A 27,740-nucleotide genomic window follows, 5' to 3' on the forward strand; every position below is an offset into this window, starting at 1 on the left:
TTTGTATGACTGTATGAGTCTGTGGGCACTGCCATGCCCAACTGACCATGGGGCCAACCCCACCCCTCAACCCCAAGGGGGAAAACAACCTGGAAAGCTCTATAAGAGCGATCCCTCCACAGGAGGTCAAAGATCCAAAGCAGGAATTCCACATCAAACTTATAAGGATGTCCATTTCCATGGATGTTGGTATTTTTACAGATAGATGGAAATCATAAATTTAAGCTCCTACCCAAATATAATTGCTGTCCGACTTGTCCTGAGCAATCCCCTCATGCTTCTGAAAGAGGAAAAAAAAATCAGCTTGATTCATAAAAGAGACTCTTAGAACATCAAAAAGAATCTATATGTTCAGATTTTTAAAACATGTCCATGGTTTTAAAAATATGTATGGAGGGAAGTTGAAAGAGGATTGTTTTATGAAACAGCTAATATTGAAATTGAAATAAATGTCACAACACTCTTGCTAAAACCAGTTCATACACATAAAGTTCTTAAACATTTATATTCCACAGTAGCACAAACATGGAGCAAGCATGACTTAACAGTTCTCACTCTAAAATGTTTTCCACGAATCCTTTTCAAGCAGCCAAATGGGTAACTCCAGAACCCAGAATCCAGAGTAGTCTCGAGAACCAGTCCCTGGTTTGCTGACCTGTATGTCATTTGTTGCCTGAGGTCACTTCCTGGGATTTTTTTTCCACCCTGATCTGCCTGGAAAAGCCCTGCTGAAATGTCACTTCTCATGCATGATACGTTTTCTTTGTAAACTCTCAGCAGTCTCATGCATGGTTCTACCAAACAATGTATGGAGTCTTTTTCTGCTCTTATCTCACTGAGAGGTGCAATGAACTCAAATGAGGCTGGCCCTTCATATGCCATAGGTCTCAGCAGCACTGGCCTAAAAGAAGCAATTATACCATGTGTGCATTTATCAAAATATCACATGGTACTCCATTAACATGTATAATTTTTATCTTTTTATGTATCAGATAAGAATAAATTTAATTTTTATTTTTTTTTAAATTTTTTAGTCGTCAATGGATCGTCTGTTTATTTATTCATTTATATGTGGTGCTCAGGATCGAACCCAGGGCCTCACACATGCTAGGCAAGCGCTCTACCGCTGAGCTACAACACTAGCCCTAAATTTAATTTTTAAAACATAAAAGCCCCTGATTATGGAAAGTAACTTTCATTCTGCTCCAACCTTGTGTGGGCTAATAATACTTTGGAGTGAAAAAATAATAATTATACTTTGACTTTCTGCCCAGGAGGGCTCAATGTCACCTTAAGTGGACAGTTTCTTTTCATAAAGATTAATAAAGAATCAGATGTGAGAGTCATAATTTTAAAGTGACTGTTTTAGCAGTTTTTCTTTCTGTGTCCTGATGTGGGGGAAGCTGTACATTAATAAACTATGTCTCAATGCTAGCAAAAAAAAAGAAAGAAAGAAAGAAAAAGAAAAGAAAGAAGCCAATGAATTGCACAGATAAGACAAACCCTGCACAAGGTCCTAAGAGGACACTGGGAAACGTTGCCCAGGTAGCCCTGGGGAAAGAAGGGCTCATTCCCTTGGCTGAAGAGGGTACGGGAATTCCAGGAAGTCTCTGAACTTTCTCACCCTTCTTTTAAAGGCTGTGTTTGGAGAAGATGCAGAGGTTTCTCCTTCAAGTCAACTGGATCTGCCCCCTCAATCCTCCCGGCTGGCCTTTAGGCCAACAGCCAGGGTCAAGTTACAAGATGGTGCAGCTGGGGTCATGTTATGAATGCCCAGGAAGAAAAGGGGTCTGCAACTAAGAATGGCTTGACTTCTTATTTTCCGACTTTAGAAAACTGTATTTTGAATTTTGAACTTGGATCTTTTCCTGATCTAGCCACATCTAATATAATCCTCTTCCTCATACTGGGCAGCCCCCAGTCAGGCCCTCGATCACGAAGGGAAACAGCCAACACTCTACAGTGTGTTTTTTGGTAAGCTAGGATGTGTGGCAGGTTAGGTGTATCAGTGCATTTTGACTTTTGATATTTTTAACTTTTGATGTGTTTATTATCCAGATGTAACGCCATCAGAAGTTCAGGAGCATCTGTTGCTGCCTAGATGTGTCCGTAGAATCCTGGAGAGCCCTCATGGGACTGGGTTCTAGATTGAGATAACAGAGGATCACTGTGTGACCACACTCTTGGGACACAGCATTATATATTCATCCAACAAGACCATTGGAGATGCTGGCAACACGCAGCTCTATATCTCTCAGAAGTATGAGAAAACAGAGGCCCACGAACATCAGGGCATAGGTGCAACAGCCAGCCCAGGTGGTGGGAGAAGGGATGGGAGGATGCAGCTCACACTGAATCAAAAACCTTCACAATGTAATCATCCTCAGTAGGATCTACAGTTCAGAGAGCCATGGAGGAATGAGTTGTTCCATTTAACATCCTTGCCAGTAGCCTCTGGGGAATTTGTGTTCTGGTTCTAAGAGACACAAAGAGGGTGCCACTGGACTAGAAGCTAAGGCAGGCATCTGAGAGGCTCCTTAGGTGGGAGCTGGCTGGGAGAAGACACCCTCTGGATCTTGATCATCAGGTGATATGGGGTTGTTTTACCATGTGGCAAGGCCTGGTGATCCACTGGGCACCCCTTAGTTTTCCCTTGTGCAGTATTGATAGAAAATAGTAAGTAGGAGTGCATAACTTTTAAATCAGGAAGGGATTGGTGACCAGGAGTTCAACTCTTGCAAGGTTGGGTCTTGCTGCTGATCCCGAAGAGACAAATGCTGGCTGTACTAGCTCAGTTTTCACTGAGACCACAAAACACCTGTAGCTGGCTACTTTATAAAGAAAGTTTATTTAGTTTATGTTTTTGGAGGTTCAAGGGCTGGCGCCAGCACCAGCTCTGTTCTGGTGAGCAACTTGCGGTAGATGGCATCACAGTGGCAGGGATACATATAAGAGGGAAAGATCACACAGGAAGCCACAAACCAGGCAGGAGCTGGTCTTTGATCAAAACCCTGTCGTAACAACAACTCAGAGGCCCACAAGAACTGCATCAATTCTTTCCAAGTGCAGCACCTTCCTGACCTAATTCTCTTACATTAGGCCCCACCTCTTAAATGTCATACCACTTCCAAACTGACCACACTGAAGTCCAGACTTCCAGCACAAGAACACTGGGGGAACACACTCACCCCTATCAAACCATGGCACTGGTTAAAGGTGGAAGACTCTAGAAAGAGGAGAAGAGGAGGTCCTTAATGAGTTTCAGTTGGGGCCCCAAGACCAGCTACAGGGGCCAGGGCTGTATTCTGTTCCACTGACCTTCCTCTTCTGTTTTCTCCAGGACAGGTCGCCAGATGTCTTCATTTGTTTTCTGTTTGTATAAATGAATACAACAGACTGGGTAATTTTAAAAGAATAAAGGTTTATTTAATTCATGGTCTTAAAGGCTGAGGATCCCAAAAGCATGGTGCTGGCATCTGGTGAGGGCTTTCTTGGTGCATTATAACATGGCAGAAGGCATTGCATGGTCAAATAGAGCAAGTTGCAGCTCAGGTCTGTCTTCTTGTTCTTATAATTCCTCTAAATCCATCATGCATGGTCTTTATCTAATCCTAATTGTTTTCCAATGGCACCCCCTTCAAATACCATTAATACCTTAATTTGGAAATTTAGTTTCTAACTCATGAACTTTTTTTTTTGTATGACTTTTTTTTTATTGGTTGTTCACAACATTACAAAGCTCTTGACATATCATATTTCATACATTAGATTGAATTGGGTTATGAATTCCCAATTTTACCCCAAATGCAGATTGCAGAATCACGTCGGTTACACATCCACAATTTTACATAATGCCCAATTAGTAATTGTTGTATTACTTTTAGGGGACACATTCATATCTTACTCTATGTGGAATCTAAAAACATCCAAGGTTTGAGTCTCAGAAAAACCAATGAATTGTTTCTCTAGTATAAGTGTGTTCCAAATACTGAATGGAACATATTTATAGGAATGTGTATATATATATATATACACACACACATACACATTATATATAATGTTTGCATACACATAATGAGTTATCTTTGTGTTGAGAACTAAATCTAAACAGAAAATGCTTTGGTTTCATATACACCTTGTACACAACACCTGAAGGTAATTTTATACATTTTAAAGTGATTTTTCTTATAAAACAAAGTTTAATGAGGTACAATTTTCTTAATTTCCAAAATATTATATATAATGTTTATCTGAAATTCAAATCTAATTGGGAGATCCACAATTTTGTTTGCTAAAATTGGCAACCCTATTCTGGAGGGAGAGTCTTACATGTGGGTGTCCGACACTACTCAGATCCCAATTGGGGACTGAAAAACTAATTCCCCCAGAGACTGAGATTATTTGGGGAGATGGTTCTCAGCAGGTAGCTTTTTGTGGATATTTCTCCAGCTGAAGAAAACCACCATTCTCAATTCACACCTCCTCCAGGAGCAGCCTGTAGGTGTGACTGGTCAGTGAAAGTACAGTAGGGTCATTCTACCTCCAGAACTCTGTGGTGGTGATTGAGTCTTCTTGGTTCAGCATTGCTTCTTGGCTTATGTGTTTGCAAATATTCCGAAATATGAAACAAAATTTAAACTCTGAAACACTTCTGGTCCCAAACATCTCAGATAGAGACATTTGACAAGTACAAGCTAGTCCCCATCTCAGAGTCTGCTACTGCCTCCCTGAGATGCTGAGAGGGGATTAGGATCCCATTGTATTCTTGTCACCAAAAGCATGGCCTGAGAATCTAAACACATTTGTGTTTAGAACTTATTATTGGGAACCATGATTCAAAGGTGATCAAGAGAGTTCTGTTTTCAAATTCCTGCTGGATAAGTAATTAATTCAATGAGGATGTTGCAAGATCCTCTCAAACTTCACCTGTCTAGTCCCACACGAACCTGCTCCTCTTCCTAATTTCTTTATGCAAAGTCTTGGTGATACCCTTCCCCCAATCTCTGAGTCTAGAATCTCTGACTCCAACCTCACTACACCATATCCACCCACACTCTGGTGTCCTCTTCTGTCACCTCCTCTGTGACCCATCTTCTGCCTCTGAGGGTTTATCATCTCTTCTCCCAGTCCTCCCAGGACTCTTGGCCATTACTCTCACTCCCACCACACCCATGCTATATTCCTTACCTTCTTACTGGGGAACATGAGTTATGGTGACATAACTCACTTCCAAGCACAAGCTTGAAGAACCATCACATGGTTCTCCCTGAATCCTTTCTCTTGCCAAATAATCAAGGATGTTCCACATGGATGCTCCTTTGTCATCCTGAATTCTCAGAGCAATGATAATCCTCCATGAAAAGTTCAAGTGAGCTAGAAGTTAACACATACACACCCAATTTTCAGGGGTGTCTTGGTACCACAGGACAATGTTACTTTTCCTGAGTACCCTTTTCTGGGGTACTCAAAGTACCTCAGAGTCTCAGGAGTAACACCTTGTGTGTGACAGTGATAATACATAAATGCTTAGCTGAAAGAACAGTTGGTGAAGTTTAGAAAAAAATTGACATTATGCATGGTTACAAATGCGTGAAATTAGACGAAGCCATTTGCCTTTCACCTATTGCTTCAGTTTTCAGAAAACTGCCCAAAGTGATTGCAAACCATTTGCATTTTTGTTGGCTTGGTAGAGGGAGTTGGCAGTATCCAGTGGTTCCTCCTTTAAAGCCACGTCACTGCTTATGTAGGGAGCATAACGATTCAGAGAGAAAGAGTGTTACAGGGAGACTTCTTAGAATGCTGACAACAAGAGGAGGCAAAAAGGGAATGGTGAGTTGTTTGTAAACATTGGAGAAAGGAGGCACCATTGACCTAGTGTTTTTGACTTTGCGACTTCTTATTTCAAAATTGATTAAAATCCACGACTGGGTTATACCCTGCTTTGGAAAAAAACATGCACCTGAACTCTGTGCACCAAAGGAATCCACAAACTCTTCTCAATAACCTGTGCTCTGGGAATGCTTAATACTAGAGCTCTGAAAATTCCTTCATCAAAAAAAACTCAAAGCATTTGCAAATTATATTAGGAAAGTACATACAGGTTTTTTATGAAAAAAATCCAGGTTTACACATCTTATTAGTATTAACAAAGAGTACATCACTTTACAAAGAATGTTCAATTCAATTTTTTTAACTAAGTGTGTAGTGAGAGCATTTAACATGTAATTTCATCTTAGAATGTTCCATTTCAACATCTCTCTTATATAAGTAACTTATAAGGTTAGATTTTGTTCCCCCATCAGAAGATTAAATAGTTAAGGGGAGTGGTTGAGAAACTGCACCCGTTTCCTCCAATTTCCTCAAAATGAACATAGCTTCGTGAAGAAGAATGAAGTGAAGACCAGTGGTTAGGTCGGTGGCTTTAAAAAAAAATTCAGCTTTTCTTATTCCAAATTTATCATAAACAATAAAGCCACCAGGAAACCATTAATGGTTGCAAGTTAGTACAGAAAGAAAATTATTTAGGGTGGAAAGAGGGTTCCGTGGTCACCTCCTGGCAACCTCTGCTTCACAGACAGGGAATCTTATCCATGCTAACTGAACCACTGAGTGCCAGGCCTGGACAAACATACCACTTCCCATGCACTCAGAGGCTGGTTGGGAAATATTAACTCCAGGGGCAGCCAAATGGCTGTGTACTCCCAGAAAGAACAGTTCCTCAGGGCTGAGTTATTGGGCAAGCCTCTTGGACCTCTGTGCTCTCCGGATCTCTTTCCTTATCTGTCCAACGGGGCTGAGTTCTGGCCATCCTGCCCACAAAGCAGATACCATTGGGGAATCAAATTAGATAAATTCTGTGACACTTCCCCAAGTGATGAAGTATGATGTAAGTGATAATAGTCCCGATTTGTTGAACACTTATAAGGCACTATGCAAGCATTACTTTAATACCATAAAACTGCTCGGAAGCAGGAACAATATCCCCCTCACTGAACAAGTAACCCATCCAAGGCCTCACTGGTCTGAACCAGCTCTTGATGACACTCAAGCTCCAACATTTAATCACCAGTAGTAGCACCACCTTCCTGCTATCCATGATGTCATGGTCAATGGTAATAATTAGCATTGCATACACAGATAACCAAAGAGCATTAGAGGAGACAGCAGAACATTTATTAAAACAGCAGAACATTTTTAGTATTTTCATGATTTTTTACAATAAATTAAAATGTCCTTTAAATTTCTTTTAATAATAGAGTTGCATTGTTTTTAACTATTAATTCCCTTCCCTTTTAAAGAATAAATTAATGAGAAAATAATATCATCCAAAACAAGGTTCCAATTGTGTGTGTGTGTGTGCTGGGGATGAAACCTCAAGATCTTGCACATGCTAGACAAGTGCTCTACCACTGAACCACACCATCAGTTCCATCACTTATTTTTTATGTGTGTAATGTTTTTTTCTAAAGTATTCTTCTTACACATGAGAGTATAGTTTTAAAAGGTTGATTTTTTTAAATGTTGAATTTGGGTACATTCATTTCTCTTAGAGTCTAAGATATATGTGAATTGAAAATTGAAATATTCCTTTCTGATGAGGCTCTATTTTCAACAGCACTTCATCTGGATAACTCAATGAAATAACTTTCTTATGGAATATAACAATCAGCCTTTGTTTGGGGGTAGACATTTAATTAACTGATTTTCCCATTTGTTTTCGTTTTTCAGCAAGTTGTTGCATTTGAAGACAAAGGTCTAGTCTTTTACTATGGAACATGTTGATTTTCTCAAGTCTCAGTTTGGAGGTTAGTGTAAGAGGAAGCTCTAACTAAAAAAAAAACTGTCATATTTTTGTTTCAACTATGACTAGGATATGTAAGTCCTTGGTGAGCAATTAGCAGAACCTATCTGGTCATTCAATCCTCTTCTCCAGGGATAATGAGGACATCAAGAGTTTTAGTGATTCAAATAACTTACACTTTGTATTCACCTCCTCATCATCATCATCATCAAAAAAAAAAAAATCCAGTCTAGGGGATCAATATGATCAACAAGTAAACCAGAAGATGGCGTTGAAGGTTAGCAATCACACTTTAAAGAAGGTGGCTGTGTAGAGTCTCAGAAAGTCTCATCAAATGACTGTTGTGAACTTCTAAAAACAGAGGATGTGGATAAGTGAGGAAAATATTGAAACTGACTAAGCCCAATGCACAGCACACGTGTGGGAAAGTGCCAAAAGCTCTACTTTGCCATTTTTGTCCTTAGTGATCTCCTTCTATCTGGTATGTTAGTGCATATTTTGGAAAAAGGTAATTCACTGATGAAAATGTAATGCAACCTGAAGGCAGCAATCTTTGCTATGTTCACAGAGGTGTTCCAAGTGCTTAATAATAATTCCTAACAAATAGTAGGTACTCAAAAAAAAATTTGGTGGGTGAATAATTCTGAAAGAAGAAAGGAAGCAAAACAGGTTATGACCAGAATTTTTTCTTTGAATGAAACCCTGTTGTTTATTACCTAGACTCTGATAATGGAAAACTTACTTGAGTGAAATAAAAACATGCCATCCTGTAAATTTCTGAGAAAGTCTTTTGGTTTTAGAAAAAAGCATATCTATCTGTACCTCCCTCCCAGTCTTGCTCTGGCCTAAACTTAGTTTTTGCTTCAGTTAGGAGACATTGATCCAATAAATAAGATTAAAAGAAAAACTGAGAAATAAGTGAAATCAAAAGCTTTTCAAAAGTTGCAAATTGTCCTGGAGTGGTGGTGATCTAAAATCATATAGAAAGTGGTGATCTGACGGTTTACCTGAAAATGCTAAGTAAATAAACATGCTCAGCGAATCCAAGACAATCTGGTGAAAGTTCAGTGGGTGAAAGCTCAGGGAGTGAGTTTTGGAAATCAAAGACAGCTTGGAAAATTAAGTAAAAGCCTAGATCCACTTAAATATTATTCTCATTTGGGGTATTTATACTCGACTATTAAATTGCTTTCCACCAGGCTGAGGTTTAAACTTTATCATTTTTATGTGGGTACTTGGATACTTCGGGATCCCCCCCCCCCCGCCCTGCATGCTGCCATCTCTTTCATGTTATAGTAATTGAAACTTTGCGGGTCTTGCATGGTCTGAATCACCTCAATTCACCAGTTTAATAGACGAAAAAAGTATGCAGGCATTTCAAAGATGTACACAGTATTTGAACCGCGGTTTATGGCTCCAAGGATCCTGGCCATTTCCTATTTTCTTTTAAAAGAGTGCGATGTTCTCTCAACACCGCGGAGAGGCAGGGTTCTCTCTTGACAAAGATGCTCCTCCACCCCTCACTCCAGTCTTCAGTAAGTGGACAACGCTGTTACGTGCTCTGAAAACAAAATTTCTCTTTTCACCAAATTCCTACTACTACACTCCCCCCCACTTCCCGCCCAAGCCACATTGCTGCCGTTTGGTTGTCACTAGTTATTGACGGGACTCGGGGCAGATCCTGGCGGGGAGGTGAGATCCCCATTTCGCGCCTCGCCCTTCGCGGGAAACGGTCCGCAGTGACAGTCCCAGAGATGGGACGCTCCAGGCTCCAAGTGCGCTCTCCGACTAGAGGAGCGCAGAGCCACCAGAGTCCCCAACCGGGTCACCAGCTGCCCCTCTCCTCCATCCAGAAGCTGGGGCTCGTCCTCGCGGGCTTGGTCTCCGTTAGCCAGGCGCCCCCCTCCGCGCCGCAGGCGGAGCCTCCCCCGTCCCGCCTCCGCCCCGCCCCCAGCGCGGCTTTCAAGCTCTATAAAGTTCCTCTTTCTCACCTCACTCTCTTAGTTTCACCACTTGAACTTGGGACACACCGCTGCCCTCAGCTCCTAGTACCGGGAGAGGTAAGGACTGGAGTGGGTCAAGAGAAGTGTGAGGCTGGCTTGAGAGGGCAGGGAGCACAAACTAGAAGTCCCAGGTTCCATCTCAAGGCTACGCGGGGGACCCCAGCTTTGGAGGGGGAAGGGAGCGGGGCCAAGTTAGGGAGCTCAGATTCCCACCCCATCTGCGTCGGACCCAGGGAGTTTGTACTGCCTGTCCTGCTGCGGGCTCTCTCAGATCCTGGACCCCACTGCCACTTAGCTGGTCAGCCCGACCTGCGCCCTGGAGGTGCCAGGCGCGGTATCAGACGAGCTAACGGGACTGTCGGGGATCCAGGAATGGCTGAGGCCGAGCGGTCAAAGGAAACCACACGGAGCAGCAGGCTCCTCCGCGGGAGGACAACCCCTGACCCTATTGGCTCCTTCCCCTGAATCTCATTCGTAAGGGTCCCAAACTCAACTACCGTCAGTGTGTAACTACCGGGCTGAGGAGGAAGGAGGAGCTCCAAATTTGGGCAGCTGGGAGGCCTGAGCGTTACCGCCTCAACCCCTGCTCAGTGCACTCCTTCGCTTCCCAGGTACAGGAGCCGGCCTCGCCTTCCCTGGGACCCTTCTTGTCCCAACTCTCCCTCACTGGTTTGGGTATCATTCTGACTCTCAACGCGCGGGAATCTCCAGCTGCTGGGCTGCGCTCCTCCGATAGTACACACTCTTCTCCACTTGTTGCTCAGAGGGCCCACTTAATCCTGGTTGGCTGAAGAGAGGTAGGGTTATTTAAAGGACAGAGTTAAAGGTTGCGGGTGGGGGTGTGGAGCGGCGGGAGAAGTAGGTGCTATGCACCTGGAAACCCCAAACACGGGACAGCCACGTGCGAGGTCCTCCGCGCATGGGAACCACCAAGGGAGTGTGAATGGAGTGAAAAAGAGTGAAAACGAATAGTAAAGGGGAAAATGAGATGGTAATGGCTTGGGAGCGAGCAGAGAGCAGCGGAAACGACAGGTGAGCGGGCAAACGCAGTGTCAAGACTGGTGGCCACTGGATTTGGGAGCGTGCGAAAAGTTGTGTACCTGGGGAGCTTTGGGGATGTGAAATGAGTTAAATTAATAGAGTGCTGGAAGGTGGGGTGAGCAGACGGGCTGCACGGAGGGCGCGCTCAGGAAGCCACAGAACTGTGCGCGCCAAGGGGATGCTCCGGGGCCTGTCGCAAAGGTACCTTCTCTTAGGGGACTTGGGTGACACATTGCACGCACGCGCTTCCCAGCGTGGTCACTGCCAAAAGGGTTCAGGACTGGGTGCCCGAGCGCTGTGCAGCGGTGGCTGAAGGGCAGCTTTCTTCTCCCCTGCAGCGTGGAGCCAGTACGGGAGGCGAATTCTGGGTGAGCTCCAGGGCGGTGGTCGGCAAACTGGGTATGAACCTAGAGGGCGGCGGCCGAGGTGGAGAGTTCGGCATGAGTGCGGTGAGCTGCGGCAACGGGAAACTCCGCCAGTGGCTGATTGACCAAATCGACAGCGGCAAGTACCCGGGGCTTGTGTGGGAGAACGAAGAGAAGAGCATCTTCCGTATCCCGTGGAAGCACGCGGGCAAGCAGGACTATAACCGCGAGGAGGACGCCGCCCTCTTCAAGGTCACCTGAACTCGGGAATCTTGTGGGCAGGTTTGGGGGGGGGGCGGTGACAAAGAGGCCCGGACTCCATCCAGAGTCTTTGGCCCGGGAGTCCAGTCAGTGGCCCCAGTGCAGCGGTTTTCAAAGAAAGGGACTGGCAGGGGCGACAGAATGAGATGAGCCCTGTGGGATAAGTGGCTGGAGCTTTGAAGTTCTCAGGTGATTGCTTAAATGGGGAACTTGGACCCAATCCTGAGCAAGTGGCATGAGCAATTACCAGGGAGTAAGTCAGAGGGCTCCAGAAGTAGGGATACCTTTGAAGGAGGCAGCCTTTAGAGGGCTTTGGGTTGCTTCTCTGTGCCTTCCTCTGTTTTCATCCAAATCTCAGGCCCTATCTCCAAATCCCTGTCTCCTTTGGTCAGTGTAAGCCTCTGACTCTGTGCATCTGTGGGTTCTCATATCTGTCTCCCTGATTTTCTGTCTCTGTTTCACTTTTTTCTCTCCGAGTTTCTCTGGTTCCCACTCCCCCACCCCTTTGGTCTCTGCTCTCTGGTTCTAGCTGTCTTTGAATGCATCCATCTCTGTTTCTCACTTTCTGTCTCAGGGTATCTCTGTCTGGCTCTTTTATTCTAAGACTCTGGAAATTTCTCTCTCTCTTTCTCTCTCTCCTTCTTTCTGTGTGAGTGCCCCTGTTCATGACTGCTTTCCCCTAGAGCACTTTACTCGGTGAACTGTGAGACCCAGCCCCCCACCTGTGGGCAGGGAGGGGAAGGGGACTTCCTCTGGGAATTTGTTCACAGAGTACTTCAGACCTTGTGACAGTCCAGATGTACCCTGTGGGGACTTAATCCTCCACAGCTCTGTCCCTAATCTCAGCCACACTTGCTTCAGGGGCCTTCAAGCCTCATCCTACCTTTTATAAACACCCAGAAATGTTGAAACCACTCACCTTCAATTTGACAATGTAGGGTTCTAGGTGAGAATATTTTACCTGGAGGACACCTGGTGTCATAACCGTTCACATTTTGAGCAACAGTATAAATCTGAAGCACTAAGCAACATTTTTTTCTTTTAGAAAAATTCTTTAAAAAAAAAAAAAGAAAGAAATTGACTTTTCATTCTCTTCATTCTTTCCCACCAGGCTTGGGCTCTATTTAAAGGAAAGTTCCGAGAAGGCATTGATAAACCAGACCCTCCTACCTGGAAGACACGTTTGCGATGCGCTTTGAACAAGAGCAATGACTTTGAGGAATTGGTTGAGAGGAGCCAGCTGGATATCTCTGACCCATACAAAGTGTACAGGATTGTTCCTGAGGGAGCCAAAAAAGGTAGGGGCTTTCCTGAATTTGGGTCACAGAATAGAGGCAGCCTGATACTTATAATGCCTTAATTTCATTCTGAAGGTCACTTTCTATTTTTGCTTTTATATAGCCTGCTGCCTCCTATCCCATGGTCAAGCCCAGCAGGCTCCTTCCCCAAGTTCTCCGGGTTATAAGTTGAAAACCCTGTGATGTTACTAAGGGATAATTTCTTAGGCTGTAACATAATGTGTGTGCGCGCACTTCAACTGTGTGTTTACCAGTTAGTCCATTCAATTATAGTATGAACCAAATTTCCAAACTTGAAGACCCATTAAAACTTTACTTATCTAATAGACTTTGGTAAGTGGCATTTTCCAGAAAGGAAAGCATATGGAACATCCTTAAATTGTTACTGCTTACAGTAATAAAAAGGTCCACTTTTAGAGGATAATGTAGTCAGCTGGGGTACTTACTGAGTCAGATTCCTGGACAATTCTTTCCAAGATTCTGACCAGTGTGTCCAGAGCAGAGCCCAGAAATCTGCAGTTTATACAAATCATGACCCCACCTTGGATATATCTCACCAGAAGAGCCCCTTAGCTGGTCACAAGGCATGTTAGCACATGGATCTCATTTATTTCTCTACCTGTCATACATATGTCAGATCTTGTTGACATCTATTCAAATAATATGAACTGCCCAAGGGAATTGCTAAAAATGCCTTATTTGTCAACACTGTGTGCTATGCATTCTAAGAACTAAAGCCTCAGGTATTTTTCCAAGATTTGACGTTTAGTTGAATCAGTTCCTTTTTTCACTCTGTACCATTTCTCTTTTCCTCAAACACACAGGAGCAAAGCAGCTCACCCTGGAGGACCCACAGATGACCATGAGCCACCCCTACTCCATGACGGCACCTTATACCCCACTCCCGGCCCAGGTACAGGGGAGGGCACTAAACCTCTGGAAGTCCAGCCTGGGTCTGTGTGTTGGCCCCATGCAGAGGGGAAGAAACACAAAACAGCAGGACTTCATGTTTTCCTTGACAAGTCCAACAGCTAAACAAATTTCCTTGGTGGCTGAGTGAATGTCTTACCACACAGCCTAGATTACCAGTTAGTTTAAATAGGAGAGCTTGGGTGCATCTTGTCTGTTGGAATATGCTTCTTCTATTGATTCTCAAATCTTCTGGGAACCAGACCTTTTGTAGTAGTTGAAGATTTTGGAAGTTGTGCTTTATCATGTGAAACCACAGGGCAGCTGATCTCTGTAGGCTTTCCTGATTTGAATTACAGCTCTGTTTTCTTCACTTTGGTGGGTAAAAGAAGGCAAATTTCCTTGCAGTATTTTTGGTGCCAGTCTTAACCATATGATGAAGCCTTAGATAAATCATCGCTTTACAACACTGTCTTCATTGTGCTTTTTGAACTTCTGTGACTGTTTTCCACCTAGTGCAATGAACAGCTCACTCCAGTCTTTTCGAATGATAAAATGAATTGGCTGCTGGCCGAAGAAGGGGTTTCCTGAGAGCTTGGGAGGATATAAAAGCACCCCCTTTTCCCATGCCAATGTTTTTCATCTTAACTCCTCTTGTGTTCCTTTAGCAGGTTCATAACTACATGATGCCACCCCATGATCGAAGCTGGAGGGATTATGTCCCCGATCAGCCTCACCCAGAAATCCCGTATCAGTGTCCAATGACGTTTGGTCCCCGTAGCCATCACTGGCAAGGCCCAGCTTGTGAAAATGGTAAGGCATGTGCCAGGGCATTTGACAGAAGAGCAGACCTAGACATGTGTCCGTGGGGAATTCCGGGTGGTTGTCCTGATCAACACCATAGGGCTTTCCCCTTCTCAGAGATTGCTAGAAAGATTTCACGTGTATCAGATAGGAGAGCGGGGGAGATTTCTCTGTCCTATAGGATGCTAAGCTCCTCAGGACCAGATTTTTCACGATCCATGTGGCATAACCCTATGTGGGGCCTTAAATACCCCAGAGATTATTCCAGGCAGCAAAAACTGCCCCCCCACACACTTTTTTAACAGAGAAGATCATGGAAACTCATAGAATGTAAATAATGTGCCCAAGTCACTCAGTAAGAGTAAAGGGCTGGTGTTCAATGTCAGATATCCTAAGCCCAAATCCAACCTTGTAGAAAAGACAGGGGAGGTCATATATCAAAATGGTCATCTATATATTTTTAAATTATCTGGTTAATGGGTTAACAATTTTTTTTTCATCCTGAGTAACCTTAAGTTTTATTTGTAAACTTAGGCAAAAAAGGGGGGGGGGGCAGAGGGATAGATTCTGGCCATCTCACCTCCTGAATTTTCTCCTAGCTGACTGAGGTCACATAATCTTACTAGTCTGTTTCTGTTTACCCATCTGTAAAATGGGCATACTACAGTCATGCCCAGATCCTCTCCTCTGTAGGGACACTGGGAGATTATTCTATGTCCCTTGAAGAGTAATTATGTTCGTGGGAGCTGTTCTTGGTATTAAAAATGATAATAAGGGAATGGATAAACACTACAAAAAATAAAAAAACCCTAAAGGGTCTTTACAGGAGCCTGCCTAGTATTGGGTCCCAAAAGACTTGTGTAATTTGGATTAGATGTGTTCCTGTGACTACAGGGGTTCCTTGGGCATCAAAAGTGAAATCTTTCAGCAGAAGCACTCATTAGCTATGTGCAGAGAAAATTTCACAAAGTATGTTCAGTGCAGCAAAATACTAGCTTTTAGGACTTTTGAGTTAGTTATTTAAGTAGAAGTCATGAGATGGTTCCACACACTGATCCTTTTGTGTTTTCTGGGAATATTTACTCTTTTACAATTTGGTCTGTCCATCCCTGCTTTTCCAAGACTGTTCAAGTCATTCTTGGCTTTTGGTACTGAATAAAGTCTGTTGAGTAGCATGTACTTTAAAGAAAAACTTGGGATTCAATTATATTGGCTTTCTAAGAGAAACATTCAGCAAAGGTTGATTTTTCAAACTGTAGGTAAACAATCGGCTAACATTAAACTGATTTCTGAAATTCAGACTTGTATCCAATGCATCAGACTCTGTTGAACTAATAAGCATAGCAACACGAGGCAATGTTTTGAACAGGGCAAAAAAAAAAATGGAATGTCTAGACATATTTCTAAGCATGGGTAACAATAATTGAACTGCTAGCATAATTAGGTTCTGTGACATACTCTTTCTCTTTCTCTCTCTCATTTTTTTCCCCTTTGTATCTGTGGTGTTGGGATCTACTCAGTGACAGAGCACTGTACTAATGAGCTACATCCCCATCCCAGCATATTCTTTCTCTATATGTTTTTAATGTGACACATCGCTACTGGACTGGCAGGAGATGGGTTCAGTTTTCTCCTGAACCCAGAAGTAGCTAGTAAAATAAATATGAACTAAACATTTGTTAGTTTTTTAATTGGGTCTTTGGTAATCAAAACTTAGGCAGACCTAATCTCTCAGTCAGCCGTGAACTTGCTTTGTGAACAGGGTCAAATCCTTTAATCTCCTTCTGAGCCTCACTTTCCCTGTTTATGAATAAGAGGGAGAGCTCTGAATTTTCTTCCAAGGCTATACAATGGCTCATATCTCCTTTGACTTGCTTTTTTTCTATTGGACTTTGGCTTGTCTTTGCCTCATGAGTATGTGCCCTGCATCAGAGGGTGCTTGCATTGAGCCTGTTGGGTTTGGGTTAGAAGGTGACTCCATTCCATACTCCATTGCACACTCAGGTGGCCTCCTAATTATTGGACTCTGTGTTTAGACATCTGATTTTTATTTGCAAATGCAGGTTGCCAGGTGACAGGAACCTTTTATGCTTGTGCCCCACCTGAGTCCCAGGCTCCTGGAATCCCCATAGAGCCAAGCATAAGGTCTGCTGAAGCCTTGGCGCTCTCAGGTGAGTGCAATGTTGGGTTTTGGAGGCACCTGCAGGAGGCCAGTCTCTGCTGCTGGCTCCACTCACCTTTGGGTAGATTTGGTGGGGATTTAGACATTTGTTTGGACCCTCTTGAGTCAGGAGTAGGTGTGGACACATGTTATCACCAGACATTGAGGACACTGAAGTGAATAAGGTACATTATTAGAAAGCCAGCTAGCTTGTCGTTCTGATACAGGTCCAAACACAGGTTGAATGGAAGCATTTTGATTTCCAATGGCACCTCTCCAAATTTCCAGGAATATGCAAATACTTGTTTTTCTTTACTGAGAGTCCCCTATCAGCTGACATTCTCACAATGTAGAACATTTTCTTAGGAAATATAAAAGCTTCTCATTTCAAAAAGCTGTTAATTTCTTTTATGTTTAGCTGCAAACTTGCTGTCCCTAACTTTCTTCCTGGGGACATTGGTTCTAGCCCCTGGTCTCATGATGCTTCGTATGTCCAGAAGGAATGCATATTTTGGTCTTCCTCTGAACTTTGATAGGACTTCCAAACAAATACGGATTCAATCTGATTTGTAAACTTCCATTTCTAAAGAATTCCTGCACCACAGAGAATGTAGCTATTTAAGGAAGATGCTTCATGACTCTTTGTCTATGTTCATTTATTCTTTAGATAATATTTTAATTGTTTTTAAATGGAATTTGTACTTACATTAAAAATAAATAGCTTAAGCTTCAGAGTTCTCACCCTGTCCTCTGACATCTTTAAAAGTCAGTGACAGAAAATACAAACGAACTTCTAAAGATTCAGGAGACCAGAGTTGAGGCGCTTTCCTTGTTCACAGAAAAGCTGCAGTGTTACTGCCTAGTTCCTTGCAGTTCTGAAGTTCTCAGAGAGGTGTGTGCCTTTCTTCTGAGATGCTCATGAATAACTGAGGATCCCCTTTAGGAGGAGCCAGTTCTAAGCAGCAAGAGTCGTATTTGTTTTTAGAGTCTTTCAGATTTTTTTCTGAGCACCTCAGACTTGTGTGGGTGCCTGAGGAGTAGGAAATAAACAGCTATTTATATCTCTGCCACCTCGTGATTTCTGATGACATTAAATGAAATGAAACCTGCCCTGCCAGTCACCTCCAATGGCCAACACCCACTCTCATCCGTGCACCACCTTACTCAGTCTGTTTACAGTGGCAGAAATTGAAGAGACAGTGACGTGGGTTAAGAATCAAAATCTACCTTTGAGGAATAAGAGGGTTTTGTGGGTTCCTTTTTTTTTTCTTGGTATGCATAATACAGATTAATGATCAACCTTGAAAACATTTATCAGAGAACTATGATTCCCAGTCATTGTTAAATCCCAGGCAGTCACCTCTGGGAAGCTGTCTCCTGCCTGGGTTGCCCTCTTATATTTTATTTAAGGAACTCTTTGCAAAACTAACTGGGTCCTTTAACCTTTTGGGTGGTGTTCTAAAGAGGGTTCTGAAAGCAGTAAAACTTTTGTAAATGAATTAATTTTTTAGTTTCAAAAAGCACAGATTTAGAGTTCTTTTTTAAAAAATGCAAAGATTAGAGGAATTTAAGCAGATTTTACATTAACTGTTGGCTCTTAGAGAATTTTTTTTTCATTGATTCCTTTTAAAAAAAATTGCTGTGCAGGGGATTGAATCCAGGGCCTTGTGTGTTTTGGGCAAGTGCTGTACCACTGAGCTATATCCCCAGCCTAGATGCTTTTTTTTTTTTTCTTGCCACAAGAATTAATTCTATGATAAAAGAAGTACATACCCACTGCAGAAAACTAATTTCAAGATTAGAAAAACAAAAAAGAAAATGAAAATCACATTCTATCACTTAGGAATCACTACACTTAGGGCCTTCCTGCTGATGCTTCAAAGTGTCTATGTATATATATATTTACCTAAAAAAATGTCATATTAATAATTTAGGAAGTTTCAGATATTGGATGTAATTGCTTTTTTAAAAAAAATTCACACACACTCACAAACAAACATTTGTTTGTTTTTTGCTAGTAGAAATTAAACATATTGTTCAACTCCTCCAAAGTCAAAATTGATTTAGTTAAAGATGAATTCTCTTTCAGTGACACATGACTCAGTATTTTAGATGTAAACATGGTCATCAGTATCATAATCAACTTCATCTAAAAAAAATGACTTTGTAAGTCTTTCTTTTAAGATATTTTAATTTTTGTGGTTCTGGCAATTGACCCTAGGGTCTCTCTCAAATGCTAAGCAACCTGAGCTGCATCACCAGCCTAGAATTTGTAACTTCATAACAGAGAGGCTTTCAGATATCACTTAATCATATTTTGCAGAAAAATATGTGAAGGATATGCTCCTCCAGCTCTTGAAATAAAAAAGAATCCATGACCACATATATTTGGAAGCTGCTGGGTTAGACAAATTAAGTAGGTGTCTTTCTGAGGGCTTCTCTAAGTAAAACATGCTCACCTGGAATCTCCAGCAATGAGAGAAAGACACGCAGCATTTCCTAGATATTCTTGACCCTGAAATATACTTGTTCATGGTACATCTGGGGACACTCATATTCTACCCAATATGCTTTGTTTGGGGCAAGTCGATTGGTGGGTCTGATAGCACTGACTCCTGAGCTCTGTGTTTGCAGACTGTCGACTGCATATCTGCCTGTACTACCGGGAAATCCTGGTAAAGGAGCTGACCACATCTAGCCCTGAAGGCTGCAGGATCTCCCATGGACACACCTACGATGCCAGCAACCTGGACCAGGTCCTATTCCCCTACCCAGAGGACAATGGGCAGAGGAAGAACATTGAGAAGCTGCTGAGCCACCTGGAGAGGGGTGTGGTCCTCTGGATGGCTCCAGATGGACTTTATGCCAAAAGACTATGCCAGAGCAGGATCTACTGGGACGGGCCCTTGGCACTGTGCAGCGACCGGCCCAACAAACTGGAGAGAGATCAGACCTGCAAGCTCTTCGACACGCAGCAGTTTCTGTCAGGTAGTGCACTTTATGTCTTCTAGAATGGAGGTAGTGGTGGCATGTGACCGCAGGAGTCAGAAATGACAGGTGCCTCCTACCCCAAGCAGAGTTCTTCTTCCTGTTAGCCCCAGAGCCCAGTGGGCTTTGTTCCAGAATAGGTGACTTGACTGGTTCACAGGTCCTCTCTGCCTCTATCATCTGTTCCCCTCATTGTCAAAGAACGCCTGGATGAGAAGGCCCAGGTGGACAGTGGCTCAGGCTGATATCTCAGGGTTTTGGTTTTCAAAAGTAGTCACCTCTTAACAAGGTTCCGTTTTTTGGGGGGCCGGGTTGATCTTAATAAGCTTGATTGGTGATGTTTCCGGGTTCCTAGAAAAAACTGTGAAGGTTAGAAGCATACTGTTCTTGGTTATGAGATGTGTCATCCTTAAGTACATGCCGCCCTGCAGGTGGGACCAAGGATAGGAGTGTACTGAATTGATTTGTCAAGGGGGAAATGATGGGAAGGTTTCGTGTTTTCTCTGTCCCATGAGTGTTTCTAATCATATTTTCCAGAACCAGTGTGTTTTCTTTTCCTAGTTTTGATTTCATGTCAGTTAAAATAGCCCTGGGTGGATTTTTGGGAAATCATTGAACATGTCATTGTGGGGACCTCATTCAGTGTTCTATTTGTTGTCTAGATGGAGGATGCTTTGGGGACAGGAGAGCTGCTCTGCTTGCCAACTCCTTGATGGTTCTTCTCTTACCTTATCTTAAACTTATTCTTCCACTAGGTCCCCATTTCAAAATACCTCATGTCTTTGTTTTTTAAAGTGCCTCCCTTTTCACCAAGCATACTCTCCTGCCTGGCATACTGTTTTGAAATATGTTCGCATTGTAAAATGGCTAAATTGAGCCAATTAACATAGATAGTACCTCACATATCTGTCATTTTTTTGGTGGTGCAAACTCTACTTAAAACTTCAAGTACATGTATATAAAATAGTTGAACTCAGGAAAGGATAGAGTTCAGCTACCATAATTAACTATCGTCATGGTGCTATACGATGAACCTCTTGAATTTAGGGCTCCTAACTGAAATTTTGTGTCCTTTTACCTCCATCTCCCTCCCCTCCCCCAGCTTCTAAACCACAATTCTACTCTTTACTCCTGTAAGTTCAGCTATCTGGGGTTCTACATATAGGTGAGGTCATGTGGTTCTTGGTCTTATCTCTTCCCGGCTTATTTCACTTAATATATCCTCCAGGCATATCCATGTTGTCACAAATGACAGGATTTTATTCTTTTTTTTTATGCTTGAACGGTATTCTTTTGTATAAGTATGCCACATTTTCTCTATCCATCTGCTGTTGGACAGGTCATTCCCTATCTTGACTATTATGAATAATCTGCAGTGAATATAGGAGCATAGATGTCTCTTCAACATGCTGATTTCATTCCTTTGGATATTATTCAGAAGTAGTGGATTGCCAAATGCTGAACCTGCCTCTTGAAAAAAAAATATACATATGTATATATAATGTATATGTAATTTATATAAAAATATATACGTAAAGACATATATTAAAATATAAATATATTAAAATTTACATATGTGAATATGTACATATAAGCATATATATATATATATATCACCTATGTGCCATTTACATGACCTTTCTGTTAAAGAGGCTCAAATTTGTATAAACCCATCCAGATTATTTTTTGGTACCCCAAACAAATATATCCTTAGGTAATCACCCTTCCCACAGAGGTGGGACACAAGGAAGAGGAAGCACCATCTCTGGTTGTCTGAGGTAGCTGTGGGATGATGAAGAAGACACATGAAGTTGGGATACCCCTTGATCTAAGAGCAGAAATGTCTCCAGGCTAAGGACCATCCTCACTGTCTTGGGTCTGGCATGGTATTCATGGTGATGGGCAGGGGAAATACAATGAGCCACTGACAAGCACCTGTCTATATCTCCTATGTCCATCTTGTAGTCTGAAGGGTCATGTACCCTGGAAGGCTGGCGCTCCCTAGGTTGGGTTTTCCTAAGAGATTGCAGATCTTGGCATCTTTAGATTCAGAGGCTACCCCAGGGTGAGGGCTTTCTAATTAAGGCATCCTGGAAAAAAATGGCACTTGCTTCTCTCGGTTCCTCTTGCCATGCCTGTTTTAGGGAGGTGGAATGTCTTCACTGTGAGCTGTAAGGTACACTTTGAGTCAGAGCTGACAGGTGAGAGGTGGCCACAGATAAGAAGCTGGAGCAAGAGTCGAGTGAGTGGGTGTCCTGAGGATGTGAATTTTCTTGCCTAGAATTTCATATTTCATATTTATCTGTGAGCAAGAATCGTTCTTTTTTTTTTGTCTTTCTTTGTAACAGAAGCCTGTGCTTTTTGTCCACTGCAGCCTCTGAGGTTCACTGAGGTTCAGGAAGGATGCTGTGAACTTTAAAACTGCAGCTGTGCAGACCAGCTTCTGCATAATTAAGGATTCCCACTGAACATTCTTGTATTAGCAATCATTTGAGGCCTGACTTTTTCAGAGAATTGTGCCAACTTGCCACTCTGATTAACTTGTGTAGGTGTGCTCCCAGGCCACAACAGTGTGAATGTGTTTTACACATTCTGACTAAGTCAGTTGAGTTTGATTAGAATTCTGGAAGAAGAAAGGGGGAAAAAAACAGAGCAGGAAGTTAAAATAGTTGTGTGAGTTAGCTAGAAACCTTAGTTGCAGAGAGCAGTGGAAATCTTTGATATCTACCCATTCAGGATTTGTACCCTGCGTAGGGACAGTCCCCAAAGGCATGGCCTAAGGGTGTGTATCTGATAAGGATGCATTGCTTTGCTGCTCTGCAGAAGACTTAACAGCTCCTGTGTAAATTCACTTTTTTTTTTTTTTTTTGAGTTTTTCGTTGAGTCTGGGTAAGGGGAAAAGAGTTAATGCCAGGGACTGGATGATTTGACGCATGTCTTTCTTTTCTTTTTAAAAAATTCTTCATTTAATTTTTTTTTTTTTTTGGCTGAGTTGGGGATCAAACTCAGGCCCTTGTACATGCTAGGCAAGTGCTCTACCACTGAGCTACACTCCAACCCTGGACACATGTCTTTCCAACAGTGTTCCTATCTGTTTTATATTGTTCAGATAGGAGCAGTGGCTTCAGGACATGTATATCCACAAGAGGGGCGGCCAGTGGAACATCATCATGCCCTTTTCAAGTTATCATTCTGTCCTCAAGGGGTGCTCAAGTCTGCTCAGCGTTCCACAGTTTGGGGTTCACACCTAGTGCCAAGTGGGACAAGCTGCTGTTAGCAAGTGTCTGAGCCACGGAGATGTCACCAGTAGCACAGACACTGGATTAATGTCTCTTTCATAGTCAAGGCATGAGTTTTTAAAATAATTCTGGGATGTTGAAACATTCTGATTTTTTTAAAAAAATAAAACTATCTTCTTTGTATAACACATTATTCTTTTGCCTCAACATGACATTTCATTTTCATGACATTTCATTTTCTTCTTCACCCTCCTTCTCTCCTCTCTTCAACCACTGGCATCCTGATGGGTTTGGTGCTGCACCGCAATGCTCTTCAGCTTAGGCCATGTTCCCCTGAAAGAATGGAGGGAAAATGACGAAACACACACATATGTGAACTTGTACATGTGATTTTGTTTCTGGAGTATGCATGATAAGGAACCCTATTTAGGGAAATGAAGAGTGACTGTTCTTCTCATAGTGAAGAATCACAGAACGCCCTTACTTCCTGTTTAACCTGGTTTGCTTTTGTGGGTTTCTCAGAGCTGCAAGCCTTCGCGCACCATGGCCGTCCCCTGCCAAGATTCCAAGTGACCCTGTGCTTCGGGGAGGAGTTTCCAGACCCTCAGAGGCAAAGGAAGCTCATCACAGCCCACGTGAGTCTGCAGTTACATCATCATTGAATCGAGTTTTCCTGTTCTTGGGGGCAAAGTGCTACTTAGAGAAATCTGAAAAGTAAATGTCAAACCACCTGGGAAAATAAGTGGAACCCTTAAAATAGAGGAGGAAGCATGGTCCGGTGCACAGCAGAGCCCAAGGAACCACGTGCTGTTTCCACCCTTGAGACCCACTCATCACAGAACCAGGGCACAAAGCTCAGACAAGGGCTCCACTTGTCCCATCTTTTTTTTTCCTTCCTTTTTCAAATTGTCATACTCTCATTTTATAGGGGTTTTAAAGTATTGATACTCAAAGTTGCCCTTCAAAATTCTCCATGCCTAATAGGACTTTAAATATACTGCCAGGTTAGTGGATCTTCCCTAGAGAGAGAAATTTTTCTCCATTTAGGAAGCTTTCTTTCATTTGTGTATCTTTTAAATTTTACTTATTTAGGTCCCAGAGATTGAACCCAGGGCACTTAACCACTGAGATATATGCCCAGCCCTTTTTTTAATATGTTTTATTTATTTATTTATTTACTTACTTATTTATTTATTCATTTATTTTTTAAAGAAAGAGAGAGAGAGAGAATTTTAATCTTTTATTTTATTTTTTTAGTTTTTGGCGGGCACAACATCTTTGTATGTGGTGCTGAGGATCGAACCCTGGCCACACGCATGCCAGGCGAGCGCGCTACCGCTTGAGCCACATCCCCAGCCCTAATATGTTTTATTTTGAGATAGGTCTCACTATACGTTGTTTAGGGCTTCATTAAGTTACTGAGGCTGGCTTTGAACTCACAATCCTGCCTCAGCCTTACAGGTTACTGGAATTACAGGCGTGGGCCACCATGACGGACTTCATTTGTGTATTTTGTAGGTCCCCTCCAAATGTTGCCCAAGCTCCTTTACTTCTACATTTTGGAGGAATTATTTGATTATGAATATGTGCTATTTGAAAGAGGGTATATCTTTCAAGAAGTCCAAGTAGATCGATCCCTCTTTATGGGCTCTAACACAGCAAGAGGAGTGCCACTGTGGCAAGTAAACACTGTTTTCATAAAAAAAAAGAACACAGGTTTCTATAGATAGCATTTAACATTCATTCATCATAGAAAACCATCTTGAATACTAAGATGCTTTAATATGAAAACTTACATTACTACACACCCAGATATTACCAGGAAAAATGTCACATTCCACAGTACCTATTCAGATGAAATTTTTAGCTCTGAGATGATATTTTGTATTGAAAATTGAGGGCTCTGGGTGTAGCTCATGGGGTAGAGAGCTTGCCTAGCATGTACAAGGCATTGGGTTTGATCCTCAGTACTGAAAAAGAAATTGAAGTAAAACACCTCTAATCCTGAACATATGAATCTCCCTTCTTGATTGTAAAACCCAACCAACCAACCGAAATATAAGCCCATAGACTTTAGAATTTTCTCATGAATTATCTCCAGTGATTGATATGCTAATGATAGAGTCACTAATATCTCTTGTTTTCAATAGAGAGTGTTAATAAATAAATAAGTAAACCTGGCCTTGATAAGCAACATTTAAAGAGTAGTAGATGTTAAAATACTACATGGATCTGATTTGCAGGATGTATGAAGGGAATGGCCTAGAGTAGGTGGTTGCTCAGGCAAGACACCCCTCAAAATGGTACTGTATGACCCATAAAGGGAAGATATACATGAATCTACTTTTTGATTATGGACTTAATTCATTTTAGTTACTTACAAAGGAGTTATGCAAGTGACTGTATAGCAAATATCAAAATGGTTCAACTTAATAGAAAATAGCAAAATTGATGAGAGCTTTCATCTTGTCTTAAATTCTATAAAGTCAGGTAAAGCTGACTATTGACTTTTGTTCTGGTGAATATGATTCACACTAATAACCAAACTATGTCAGTCTGGGGCAAATTAGCCTCTCTTTTCCCATAAAGGCAGTCTGCGGCTGTTGTTTTTTGTTGTTGTTGTTGTTGTTTTCCTTTACCTTTGGTTTAGAATTATTCAAATGAAATCTTAAATCATTCAGAATAATCCCTTCACACTGTCAAAGAGCAATGGTGGAAAAACAAATTCACTAGCTTACATTATCCTGAAATTTACCTGACTTATTAATTTGATTATTTTGTCAGATAATGTACATTCTTAAATGTAAATCTGTAAATTGCAAGTGTAGTTGATTCGAAAGTATCATCTTTAACTTTAGTCTCAATTGAAACCCAGAACTAAGTAGATTCTGTTTACATGTTGCTCTATATAAGAACTAACAAAAATTCAGATAGCTCCAAATATGAAATGCTTTGATGTGTTATAGCATATAACTTTAGACTTATTTAGAATTTAACCATTAGGATTTGAGTGTTATTTCATGATAAGCCAATTGCATGATGTTAAAACGAATATCTCAGTAATATTTTTTTAAATATCTTATTAGGTGGAACCTCTGCTAGCCAGACAACTATATTATTTTGCTCAACAAAACAGTGGACATTTCCTAAGGGGCTATGATTTACCAGAACACATTAGCAGTCCAGAGGATTACCACAGATCTATCCGCCATTCCTCCATCCAGGAGTGAAAAAACTGTCAAAACAACTAAGTTTGTTTCATGATAAGTACCAAGATTTGACAAGGACAGCTGATGGACCACCCTTTTCTTCTTTTGAGCTCATCAAGAATATGTACAGCAACCCAGCGGTATCTGATTGACAGATGCACTTATGCATCTACCAGATCCCACAAGCAGATTTTTCCTATTGACTGTCATAATTGGCAATAACTGTGAAAATTACCAAATAATGTGTTTACATTTACTTCAATGCTGAGTTACTTCTTACTTGAAGACTGAGAAAACTTGTATTTCAGCATCGAACCACCAATTCTTATGAGAAAAGCACTTAAGTGCTCTATCATTTCTCAGGGAAATAAAGTCTAAATTAGAGACTACTCTAATGGCTCCCCCCCCTCCGCAAGAAGTGTATTCATGTGTGCAGTAGCTGTAATTCTCATGGGAAATGATTGCTGAATGAATGGACCAGAATCTTGCCCTGAGGCTGAGCCATAGTGCTCTGGGCTGACCCATCTCCCCATCTGCATGGGGTCTTCTCAGGGTGGGCCCTGGGGTCTTCTCAGGGTGGGCTCCACCCTGCATCACATTTGCTTCCTCTCCTGGCTTCCCCTGGAAGCCAGTTGGTAGTCTCTGTTGCCATTTTCTTGAGCCAAAAAGCATTAGGGCTACTCTTGGACGGGAGATTTTTGTCTGTCCTACATTCTTTTTTTTTTTTTTTTTAAGAGAGAGTGAGAGAGAGAGAGAGAGAGAGAGAGAGAGAGAGAGAGAGAGAGAGAGAGAGAGAGAGAGAGAGAGGAGAGAGAGAGAGAATTTTTAATATTTATTTTTTAGTTCTCGGAGGACACAACATCTTTGTTGGTATGTGGTGCTGAGGAACCTGGGCTGCATGCATGCCAAAAAAGATACATTTTCAAAGCTCTATGACATTTCCCCTCTTTTGTTTGTTTTGTTTGGCTCTTGGGTAGTATCCATGGCGATCCTAAGGAGGAGGAGCCAGTGGCCCAGGTTGTGAACTTGTCAGGACACCCGACCAACTGATTGCATAACTGCAGACTCAGTGGGCTCTTTCTGCTTATTTTGTGTATTAGATGCTTCCTCATGCCAACAGTAGTTTGACAAGGCCTTAAAATCACTGAGATTTTTCTAAATACTTTTTTTTAAAAAAATGAGAATTCCAAGGATCCCCACTTGCTTTTGTAAACCTCACTCCTTTCTTTCTTGCTCCAATATATTTTTTCTCCTTCTACAAAATAATTGCTTTTATTTCCAGGCTCAGAGTTGATAGTTCTCAAATAATGTGCCAATCCTCCCCTAATGTTTAGTTTTTTAATTCATTCAACAACATATTAAATGCCTGCTGTATCCCTTGTGTTACACAGATTATAGCATTTATCAGGTTCAGTAAGCAATCAAGTATTAGGGTGCATTTTAAAAAATTTTTACAAAGGGATTTTTAGTACTAAAACAATACATATTAACTACAGAAAATGTGAGCAATCTAGAAGAAGAAAAAACAGAAGAACAGAAGCTTTTTTTTTTTCAAACCAAATCCCCCTCCCTAGAAGCAGCCACAAAGAAGAATTCAATTTATTCTTCCAACACACTTCAGTTTTCTATAAGTATACATAAACTTAAGAATAGTTGTGGGA

General features: G+C 41.9%; 1 protein-coding gene across 1 annotated transcript; it reads left to right on the plus strand.

Moving 5' to 3' along the window:
• Positions 1–9,813: 9,813 nt before the first annotated feature.
• Irf4 (interferon regulatory factor 4) lies at positions 9,814–26,468 on the plus strand. Its single transcript, XM_021733142.3, has 10 exons — positions 9,814–9,861; positions 10,416–10,601; positions 11,184–11,462; positions 12,583–12,769; positions 13,594–13,682; positions 14,347–14,491; positions 16,546–16,653; positions 19,278–19,631; positions 23,393–23,505; positions 25,957–26,468. Exons 3-10 carry the CDS (start codon positions 11,247–11,249, stop codon positions 26,098–26,100), a joined length of 1,356 nt encoding a protein of 451 aa, XP_021588817.1. The 5' UTR covers positions 9,814–9,861; positions 10,416–10,601; positions 11,184–11,246; the 3' UTR covers positions 26,101–26,468.
• The last annotated feature ends 1,272 nt before the right edge of the window (positions 26,469–27,740 follow it).

This window comes from Ictidomys tridecemlineatus, chromosome 8, assembly GCF_052094955.1.
Source record: "Ictidomys tridecemlineatus isolate mIctTri1 chromosome 8, mIctTri1.hap1, whole genome shotgun sequence".
Taxonomy (NCBI): Eukaryota; Metazoa; Chordata; class Mammalia; order Rodentia; family Sciuridae; genus Ictidomys; species Ictidomys tridecemlineatus.

Bases quoted from the DNA above. Each gene is read 5' to 3' on its own strand.
- Irf4 (XM_021733142.3), top strand. From the start codon at position 11,247: ATGAACCTAGAGGGCGGCGGCCGAGGTGGAGAGTTCGGCATGAGTGCG. The intron at 11,463-12,582 runs GTCACCTGAACT...CTTTCCCACCAG, and splicing joins AGGACGCCGCCCTCTTCAAG to GCTTGGGCTCTATTTAAAGG. The intron at 14,492-16,545 runs GTAAGGCATGTG...TTGCAAATGCAG, and splicing joins AGGCCCAGCTTGTGAAAATG to GTTGCCAGGTGACAGGAACC.